General features: G+C 35.0%; 1 protein-coding gene and 1 pseudogene across 1 annotated transcript; both read left to right on the top strand.

Moving 5' to 3' along the window:
* Positions 1 to 1,238: 1,238 nt before the first annotated feature.
* LOC120158156 lies at positions 1,239 to 5,356 on the top strand (annotated as a pseudogene).
* A 1,028-nt stretch (positions 5,357 to 6,384) lies between these two features.
* On the top strand, positions 6,385 to 8,922 carry LOC120158155 (rho GDP-dissociation inhibitor 1-like). The gene is made up of 6 exons (XM_039169067.1): positions 6,385 to 6,422; positions 6,454 to 6,773; positions 7,488 to 7,551; positions 7,638 to 7,859; positions 8,213 to 8,337; positions 8,718 to 8,922. Exons 2-6 carry the CDS (start codon positions 6,546 to 6,548, stop codon positions 8,784 to 8,786), a joined length of 708 nt encoding a protein of 235 aa, XP_039024998.1. The 5' UTR covers positions 6,385 to 6,422; positions 6,454 to 6,545; the 3' UTR covers positions 8,787 to 8,922.
* Positions 8,923 to 11,205: the final 2,283 nt, after the last annotated feature.

The following is an 11,205-nucleotide window of genomic DNA, read 5'->3' as shown; positions in this document are numbered from 1 at the left end:
TTGGTGTTGAGGGTTGATGGTAGCGAGTTGATCCTTTTGGAGTAATCAGACCGTCAAAACTGACATGTCATCACCGCACGGGCTGCCACATGCTTCCTCTGTACGTGGGGCTTTCTTCTCTGATCGAGTCTTTTAGAATTGGCCTGAGTTAACTTGAACCTTACTAAGTCAACTTTGACCGAATCGAGTCAACCTGAATCTACTTGAGTTAACCCGAACCGATTTGAGTCGTTGACCTGATCGTTGACCTTATCAGAGTTGACTTTAACCTTTGACCAAAAAGTCAACTTTTTCTAAAAACTCCTATTTTATGTTTTTCAATGTTCTAGGCCCGAATTCGAAATCCATTTTGCCAAATTTGAACTTGGTAATATATTTTTTAATGTTTTATCTCTCAAATCGATATGATTTTCACATTTAAGTTTCGTTTCTGATGCAATTTGTTTTGCCATGTTTCTGAGATATTATTGGACATTGAACACAAGTTTGAAAGTGATCGAATGGAGTTAAAATGGTCGATTGATATAACTCGAAAATTGAGGTAATACACTACTACTTTTTATTTACTTTACTTAACACATTGATATTGGTTATTGTATGAATGAACATTATTGATCAGTTACATGTAGTTAATTATCGTTGAGTTCGAACTGAATACACTTTAATGGTGATTGATGTGAACCCTTTTAATGACTAGCTTTTAATAAATTCAACAAGTCATAAGTCAAGTCATAACGTGATTAACTTTATAACAACATAATATTTAAAAGAAAATTTGATATATAAAATTTATTTGTTAAATTTTAAAAAAATTAAATAGTAAAATAAACATATAATAATTAAATTTTTTTATTTGTATAACCTGAACTAATTTATTTAAGTAATTAAAAGATTTATTGTTATTTCTATAAATCATGCGTTCGAAAAAAAAACCTCAATAGGGTTTTGCTATTGATGTCATGTGCTCTCTTTGCTTTTCTGCTGGTTGGAAAAACAAAAGGTGAGAGCTTTCTTTTCCTTTTTGCTGTCTCAATTTTGTTTAGGCTCCATTTTACTGTCATCCGTGGAGTTTTTGGATTATTATTTACTTGGACTGACAGAGACTTCTTTTTTGTTTTATTGGTAAATTTAGTTATTTTTTTAGTTTATAATTTACGAGTATTCATTCGATATTTGATGAGAAATTTTCGAGTGGGGTTGTTGAAATATTGGTGGGTTTTTGGTCTTGATCGATAGTTTTTTGTTTTTCAATTGTGGGTTTTAAGCTTATCCAGCTCGAAAGAAATGAAATTTTGATTTCTTAATTTAATTCTTTTGTATTATCTTACCGTTGGATTTTGATTTCACTCTTAGTTTCTAGATGCCTTGAAATTTTAAATTTTAAATCTTGATTCTTGTAATCTGTTTTATTGGAAAAGCTTGAACTTTACTGTGTACGTTGAGTATGATAGTATTGATCATCATATTGTGTATTTACTAGTTACTATTTATGTATCATTTGGATCTACTCTTATAGTTCTGATGAAGTTATTGTTGTTCTTGCACTTTGAAGATTTTGGACAGAGGTGGAACAATATGAAGAGTAAAATAAGGATTAAACAGCCGAGAAGAGGTGGATTTAGGTGGGATTTGGAGCAGATAATGAAGTGTTGATGCACTGGAGAGCAATTAAGAGTAGGAAAAATGATACCCTCATCAGAATCCCTTGCTGCCAATGATTATTCGCCAGAGTGTTTTTTCTTCTAAAGTTGATGTTGCTGAGAAAAAGCCAGAGACAAGGAATATACAAGAAGCTGAATTGTTTCTGCGTGAAACTAGTTCACTTAATTATGAGGTCTGCTTCTCAATATTTTCAGCTTTCAAGTTGATATCTGGAGCGATTTTGTTCATCATTGTCGTTGCAATCAAGTTCAGTAAAAATATGCCAATATAGAGAAGCTAATGTTTATTCTGCTATGGTTTAGGAGTAGAGTAATTATTTTAACTTTAAATTTCGTATCTTTTTCTCTTTGACAGTATTAAATACAAAAATTGTGCAGATTCTATTTGGTCATGTTTTTCTCAGTAAAGCTAGAAGTTGTCCATTTTTAAAAGGCATTTTGATGAGTAACCGGTTAACCTTTATATAATAAGGTCTTTTTTTCCCTTTTATCCACATTGTATTATTTCCAGAGTGTTGCTCCTTACATTAATAGACCATTTTTAACTTTTCACGGCACCTTTCACCTGTGGCTGCTAACTCACCCTCTCTCTCGCCAATGTTGCCTGTGTGAAAGTGATCATAGTATGTGTGTCTGAAATTTGTGTTGTCTTTTATTTTCTAGTAGCATACTCATACCTGCCTTTGCCACTATTTTTTTGCCCCCTAATTAGTCTGTAGTATCGAAATTAGTTGCAGTAGTTCTTTGAACACTTTTATTTGTTTACTTTCTGGCTAAGGTATCTGCAATTTGCAGGAAGCTAGAGCATTGCTAGGAAGAATTGAATATCAGAAAGGAAATATAGAAGCTGCACTACATGTGTTTGAAGGGATAGATATCGCGGGAATAACTCCCAAAATGAAACTCACCCTTGCTAAAAGAGTCGATCGACGTAATAGGCGATCTAATGACCATGCTTCTCCACCAATGTCTATCCATGCTGTTAGTTTACTACTAGAAGCAATCTTTCTCAAAGAAAAATCATTGCAGCATCTCCAGAGGGTTCTCATATCAACTCTTTAATTGTATGGATTAAGAAAGCTACGCTTGAGTTCTGTGTTTGACTTGCACTTATTTTTACCTAAAAACTGCTATGTTATTCTAGCTTTTCTCTCTATATATGTACATATATTATTTTTATGTTCCAGCTTCTTTGCTATTTGCATGTGGCTTTTCAAGTTTGTTTCCGTGGAGCTCATTGTTATCAATGCCCTTACTGTTTCTCATCTTCGTGATACTCTTTCTGTGGTAAATGACAATTCCGTCATCACTGCATAGCTAATGTATAGTTCCAATCGTTCTTGCAGATGCCGCTCAAAGTTGTACAATCATTCTGGACATAGTTGAATCTTCTTTACCAGAAGGCTTTCCTGAAAACTTTGATGCTGACTGTAAATTGCAGGAGACTATAATCAAGGCAGTTGAACTGCTACCAGAATTATGGAAATTTGGTGATTCCCCACATGAAGCAATCTTGTCCTACCGGCGGGCGCTCCTCCATCAGTGGAATCTTGATGCGGAAACTACTGCAAGGATTCAGAAACAGTTTGCTATTTTTCTTCTGTATTGTGGAAGTGAAGCAAGCCCCACAAACCTCTTCAGCCAAATGGACAGTTCGTTTGTCCCTAGGAATAACATAGAGGAAGCTTTACTCCTGTTAATGATACTATTAAGAGAAGTTTCTTTGAAAAGAATCGGATGGGATCCATCAATTTTGGATCATCTGTCATTTGCTCTCTCCATGTGTGGGCCGTGTGGATTTGAAAGCTTTGGCTAATCAAATAGAAGAACTGCTTCCAGGGGTTATTAATCGCAAAGAAAGATACAAATACCTAGCTCTCTGTTATTACGGAGCAGGTGAGGGTTTGGTTTCTTTGAATATAGTGCGGAAATTGTTGCATGGCAGTGAGGATCCACACTGTGTTCCAGCATTGTTAATGGCATCAAGAATTTGTGGGGAAAAACCTAATCTTGCAGAAGAAGGGATTAATTTTGCTCATAGGGCCCTTGAAAGCCTTGATGACGAATGCATTGAGTTGGAAGGTACTTGTAACCTTTTATTGGGTGTGTCTCAATCGACACATTCAAAATCAGCTTCATCCGAATCTGAGAGGATTTCCAGACAGTCTGAGGCCCTTCAGTCCCTGGAAAGTGCATGGAAAATTATGAGAATGAAAGACCCAAATGTTCTTTCTCATCTCAGCCTAGAAAATGCAGAGGGGAGAAAGTTGGAAGTTGCGCTTTATTATGCAAAGCTTTTACTAAAACTAGAAGGAGTTTCTAACATCAAGGTGTGGTTGTTTGCTCGCATATTATCAGCTCAAAAACGTTTTGTGGATGGTGAAACCGTTCTCAATGTTGCCTTGTATCAAACCGGAAAATGGGATCAGGGAGAATTATTGTGCACCAAAGCTAAGCTTCAAATTGCAGAGGGACAGTTCAAAAGCGCTATTGAGACATATAGTCAGCTTCTTGCAGTTGTTCAAGTGCAGAGTAAAAGTTTTGGTTTTGGCAAAAGGCTTCATAAGGTCCGTTGTTTAGTTCTTCCTATCGACCTCCTATCGACCTATAATTTTATGATTTCTATCATTTTGGAGGAATCTGAAAAGGTTCTCCTACTAAGTTGGCTTCAGATGCATCCGTTTTTTAAATGAGATAGGTAGATAAGTTAGAAGGTAGGTTTTCAGAAATGATTGTCGACGATCATTATTCTTACTGGTTCATGTTTGACCACGTGACTTGCCGACACTTGGATCTGTGTATGATAAAAGATTGAGGCTTATTAAAATTAGAATTTTAGGGTGATAAATAGCCTTTTATTGCATGGATGAAGGAAACTATGGTTTGCCAGTTTTGAAAGTTATTACATCCTTTTAAACTTAACAGAAGCTCTCTCTGTCCTTGGAATATTAAAAAGTGCCTATAATGCTCTTTCTTCATGTCGAAAGCGGCTTATCTTTTTCAATAATTTTTTACTGGATCGTTCGTTGAAAAATTTTGAACTGGAGATATGGCATGATCTAGCTTGTCTCTGCATAAGCTTGTCACAGTATCGAGATGCTGAGATTTGTCTTTCGAAATTGAAGGCCATCAATTCCTACTCTGCTGCTAGAAATCATGCCACTGGTAAGTTCATTCTTCCCTTAGTTAATGTTAGTCACTATACAGTCCTTGAATGAGTGCTTCTAGCGGGCGATGTCATAGATGTATCAACACTATTCTCATTTCATAAGACGATCCTTTTTTTGTATTTTCCAATTCTCAATCGAGTTAAAAAGCTTCTTCCGGGAAGAGCCTTGGTTGATTACCTAGTTGAATAAAACATGTTATTTTGCAGGTTTACTTTACGAGCGAAAAGGCTTAATAAAACAAGCTTTGAAGGCTTATTGGAATGCTTTGGACATGGACCCGAATCATGCCCCGAGCTTGATATCTGCCGCTGTGTGATGAGACAAGTTTGCAGCCAATCCAGTGCAGTTTTGAAAAGCTTGCTGATGAATGCTCTCCGAGTTGATAGAATGAACCCGTCGACATGGTACAATCTCGCTCTGCTTCACAAAGATGAACACACTCCGTCATCACTATATGAAGCGACTGAATGCTTCGAGGCTGCTGGTGTTCTTTAAGACTCGGCGCCTATTGAGCCATTCAGATAACATAGTAATCCTCTGCCTGCCAATCTGATAGCAATATGATATAGTTGTTTTCTTCACTCCCTGATTTGATGGAGTTATAGTTCCACTGCAGCCCTGATTCTGCGGAAGATATTGTAGGACAATTATCTTATTTTTACAATAAATATTTCCTCAAAAGTTTATTTTCCTAAATAGATTCACGTGGATGTGGTGTGTAGGTTCACCTAAATTGATGGTAAAGCCATCCAATAAAGGTTTTGATCTTAAGTCATTCACAAGGTTGGTAGGTAGTATTTAATACATTTTAAACACGGTAACTCATTAAATAAAAGTTACTAAACACAGTGTATTTACCAATTTTAAACTATTTCTTTCAAATAAGGATCTTATATTACCCTAGTCGTTTCTAGCATCAGTTAGGACAATATTAGATATTGTATAAGAACAATTATATGTAAAATATAACGAAAACACACTAGAATAAGCTCATTGTGCTAATGAGCAACGGCATTGGCAACGCGATGAATATATTGGGTACATATATGGGCATCAAGAGACCACAAACAGTGTGTTTCATGCAAGTGAAAGTTTTCCACAGATAAATCAAGATTGGGGTGTTCAATTTTATTGTTAACTGGATACTAATTGTAATCATTTGTGTCTGTCACACTCGCATCATTTAACGTCGGAACATGCATTGCAAGCCTGAAAAAACTAAACTAGCAGAATCTCGAGCGACAACATTAACGTTGAATATCTATAATTCTAATTAATTGTTTTCATAATATAATAAAGATTAAATGATACGATCGATTAAATTAATATTTTTATATAGGTATAAGATGACATAAATATACTTAAAGGTTAATTTATTGTATATTTTTTTATTTTATACAATTGAGTTTAATTAAGACAGGAGGGGGACAATTTAAACAGACAAAACTCAAAAGCTTGAAGGAACGAAATTTAGGATTGTCTTAACGGATAGCGACGTATGTTCCCTTGTACCAGATACGTTATCGTCGGTTACCCATTTTCTCTCTCTCTCATTGCTTTTTTGAAAATCTAAAATCTTTTGCTTTGAAAAAATTTATTCCCCCTTTTAAAAAAATATATATATATAAATTTCTCTTGTGAACCTAAAAAGGGCATTGTTTATTTTTGTATCAATTTTGATTTTTGAGTCCTTTCACCGTAGCTAGATAGAGAGATGGAGAGTGGGAAAAGATCAGAAGCCGGGCCGTCAGTAGGTGTTAGTGAGAAGCAAGAAAGAGAACAAAGGGAAATGAATGAAAAATCATTGGCCGTTGAAGTTTGTGATGACCATGAAAAAAAAGAAGAAGAAGAAGATGATGATAAGGAAGATGGTGCTGAAACTTTGACTGGTTTTGTTCCTGGCCCTCTCCTTTCCCTCAAGGAACAGATAGAGAAAGACAAGGTCCTTTTTTTGTTTCAAATGATAGTCTGCTTCTTTTTCATTTCAATTTTTTTTTTTAGTTAAAACTCTTTCTTTGCCTTGAATTACTTGATGGGTACTTTCAAACTCTTCGAAAAAAGTTTGATTTTTTGTTTCTTCTCCCACCCCATTTTGGTGCTGTTTGGTAGGAAGGAAAATTAGGGGAAAAATGTATACTTTAATTTTTCTGAACTTAATGTAGTTTATAGGTTTTCCTATGTATACTTGCTCCAAGAAACGAGTTAGCCTCTTTTGATCTGGGATTGTTACATCTTGTAATCTAGCAAAGTTCATTTACTGAATTTTTCTTTCTATTGCTGCTTTCTTGGTTTCTGGGTTTTATATATAGCAGTTGAAATGCTGATTTTCTCTGCTTTGAATTGGGAAAATTCAAGCTATTTAGTATTTCCGCAATTATTGTCTTTGTTTGTCTTTTCATATACTGGTGTTCATTTAATCTTCATTCGACAATGCTTTATCGAAGTTTCATCCCTGAAATACACTTGTTCCTATACATATTGGGTATGATTATGATCCTCCGAGTAAATGAAGAAACTGAAAAAAAATGAGAGAACTCTTGTCAGGCGAACTCACACTCGAACATCCATCCGTAGTCGTAGTAGTAGCTTGAAGGTTTATTTGTGTACTTTTGTTGGTAATAAAATATATGGTTTCTTCTTGATTATACTCTTGCAGGATGATGACAGCTTAAGAAGATGGAAGGAGAAGCTTCTTGGTTGTGTTGAAGGAGACCTAAATGGTATCTGTTCTCTGCTTTTATGCAATGTTTCTTGATTTTATTGCTATTTTTATGTTAAATGTTCTTTTTTCCCCCTGATTTGATAGGCCAAATGGAACCTGAAGTCAAATTCCACTCCATGGGAATTATTTCTAATGACCTTGAGGAAGTTTCTCATCCATTGCCATTGGATTCAAATCGTGAAGGCCTTGTTTTGTTTACTCTCAAGGAAGGATCTCGATATCAGCTTAAGTTAACATTCAGCGTTCTGCACAACATTGTTTCTGGCTTAACCTACTCCAACACCGTGTGGAAGGCGGGACTAAAAGGTAAAAGAACATCTTTTTCTTTTTCTTTTTCCATTGAAGCTGCATTAATTATGTTCCTAACATGGTAATCGCAGCCAACGGTGTATTATGTCTGCACGACTTAAATTTGACACCGGACTTGGCAAATTGGCATTAGTGGGTGGTTGAGTATTCTACAGTCTGATTTGATTGCTTTTGAGTGGCGAGTCTTATACGTGTTGTACTCTGAAATTGTTTTCCTTTAGCAGAAGCATTAGAAAATGTTGAAGCTCTTGATAAGCTTTACTAGCAGGCATAAACTCTTCTGATTGTGCTTTTTATTGTGGGTGAGGGCCTATATTTTAATTTACTGCTTTTTGTTTTGTTTTTGTCAGTTGATCAAAACAAAGGAATGCTGGGTACCTTTGCTCCTCAACGAGAACCGTACGTACACATTTTGGATGAAGAGACTACACCGTCTGGGGTTCTGGCAAGGGGAATTTATTCCGCAAATCTTAAGGTATGTATGTATGTACGACTATGAATGGAAGGCTTCATGCATGCCTTCACCCCGAAGTTAATGACTAACTGCACATATAAAGCAAGATTATGTTATTATGTTTAGCAACAGATTCTTTTCTCAACACATTTCCTTCATATTGATCGTCAGTTACCTTGGTTGAATTTCGTGCAACATCGATAAATTAATCTTCCCAAGGTTTTAATATTCAGAACATGCAATATCCTTGTCTTTTGAAAACTTTACTCGCAGAAACCGTTATTCTCTGTCAAGTATGAAATAGTAAGCATTTGATTAAAGCATCTGAAAGTGTAGCACTAGTATTGCATTTTCTGGTTTTGCAATAATGATTGTACCTAATTTTATATGCTTCGATGCAGTTCGAAGACGATGACCGAAGATGTCACATGGAACTCAAATATGCCTTCGAGATAAAGAAGAGCATCTAGCTGAGTTTTTGTAGTGTTTTGTCTCCTGTTCTCTCCCTATAGCTTGTTTTTCTGGGTTATGAACTACATACATTGCTTGTGGGAGTTATCGATTTGATATCTATGTTGATTTTTGTGTCCCAACAATTCTACTAAAGTACTCAAAAACTAGTCCCTGGAATTTCCCTTGCATTGCTCTCCTTGCTATGACTTGGTAATCGCGATCAAACCAGCTATAGATGGCTCGTTGGCAGAAGAGGGTCGACCACTTGTTGATCATTGGCTATTCAAACGTATAAGATCTGTTGGTAATAAGTACTGCTGTAAAATAAACACGTATCGAAAAATAAATAAATAGATTTATTATATCGTAAAAATCATTAATTTAGGAGTAATTTTATCATGATTGGTGTAATTGTGAAATCGACGTCGTATAATATTTTCACATAAGCAACGAAATGAGTGATCAACGACGAGCTTAATTTAATAAAAAAATAATATTAATAAAATATCAATTAATGTTTAAGTGACTTAAATATAAATAAAATAAGTCATGATATCATGACGAAATGAGTGATCAACGAAGAGCTTAATTCAACAAAAAAATAAAAAAAATATTAATAAAATATCAATTAATGTTTAAGTGACTCAAATATAAATAAAATAAGTCATGATATCATGACATTTGTGATTTAACGATAGATTGACAAGAGAGTATTTAATCGTCAAAGTTGAGTAATTAAAATAGAATTTTATAAAGTTGAACGGTTAAAATAGAAATAAAGTCAAATTTGAGTGATGAAATTCATAGTTTACACTTCTTTTTAGGCTAAATGTCAAAAATAACCCTCAAAATTTATTAAAATGGTTATTTTAGTCCCTATTTTTTTAGAGCATTCTGGTTCTAACGTTTCATTTTGGAGCAAAAAGCTCCCTATATAGATAAAAATCATTAGTTAACACACAATTAATACCCTAAAATAAAATCATTTTTAACCTAAAATACAATGTTGAGGACTAAAATACCCTAGGAAAAAAAGAATAAAAGATTTGTCAAATGCTTAGGTGGGAAAAAAGAATAAAAGATTTGTCAAATGCTTAGGTCATTTTTGCCTTAAAATAGAATGTTTGGGCAAAATGCTCCTAAAAATAAAATATAGAGTAAAATGATAATTTTGATAAAAGTTAAAGACTAACTTTGACATTATTTTTATTATTGAAAACGACGTACGTCTAAAATTAAGAGGAGGTAAATTATGTCAATAGTTTCTTTTATTGGGTTCGAAGAAGAAGAATAAACAGTGTGGAGAAAGAGAAGAAAAAGAAGAATATCGACGAGGATTTTTTTTTAAAAAAAAATTTGATTGTCACATAACACTTCTGTTGAGGGTTAACGGGAGAGTTGCATGCCAATTTATATATGGGCGCCGAAAACAAAGAAAAAATAGTGGCATACGAAGCTTAAAGTGGTGAAGAATTCGAAGCTGGTTCTTCCGCATCACAATGACCACAAAACGACGTCACGAAGCTCAAAGCTCCATACTTCTATCAATCTTTGCGACGACTTCTATCTTCTTCACACCATTTGGAATTGAAATCGTGTTTCCTTTGACAGTAAAACAATTTCCATGGAATCCTCTTCAACCTCTACCACCAGATCCCGGTTCCAAGACCAAAATCGACAGACGATGGAGGACGCTGCTGATTCCGAAACCAGCTCTGGCAACATGTGTAACCCCCTCAGACCGATACGGGTAATCCGATCCGATCTGGAGTGTCACAATAGGGCCACCGGAGTGACCCACTGTAAAAATAGCAGAAAATTTAAAACTTTTATTAAAACATGCAACTTATAAAATGATTTAACAGTATGCAGAAATAAAACAGATTTTCAGACTCGTATATAAAACAAAATACAATTACATGCCCCCTAATCACATGTACCATGCTCTGCAACAACGCCGGAAAAACTCCCTTACTGAAATCGATAGCTGTACCGGTATAATTCTTTTAACCTGCAAAGGTGAGTAATAGAGTGAGCTTTGGAAAGCTCAGTAATACAGAACTACCAGATGTTGCTGAAGAACGTGCAGATACAGATAAACATATATTTTCTTATTGTTTCAGATATCTACGGATTTTTAGACTGAGCTGAGGTCCCATTGATATTTCAGGTAATAACAAATAATATTCAGTTCAGATGGAAAATATTTGGGATGTTTAGGTTCAAGAAATCAGAATAGGTTTTCTAGTGTGTTCCCACAAAACCATGTAACTTTTAAGATCTTTTTAAAACATATTTTTTTAAATATGAACACTACCCTCATCTGTCACAAACAAAATGTGTAGGTTCCCCAGAACCATACAACCCCGTCACGTCCAGTAAGGCCCTGAGCACAAAGCTGAGGAGCCTGACTCCAACAATACCCCCAAATAAAAC

The sequence above is a fragment of the Hibiscus syriacus genome, unplaced genomic scaffold (assembly GCF_006381635.1).
Source record: "Hibiscus syriacus cultivar Baekdansim isolate YM2019G1 unplaced genomic scaffold, ASM638163v2 tig00111309_pilon, whole genome shotgun sequence".
NCBI classification, from domain to species: Eukaryota; Viridiplantae; Streptophyta; class Magnoliopsida; order Malvales; family Malvaceae; genus Hibiscus; species Hibiscus syriacus.
The sequence above is the reverse complement of the archived record's forward strand: the minus strand, read 5'-3'. Positions and strand labels throughout refer to the sequence as shown.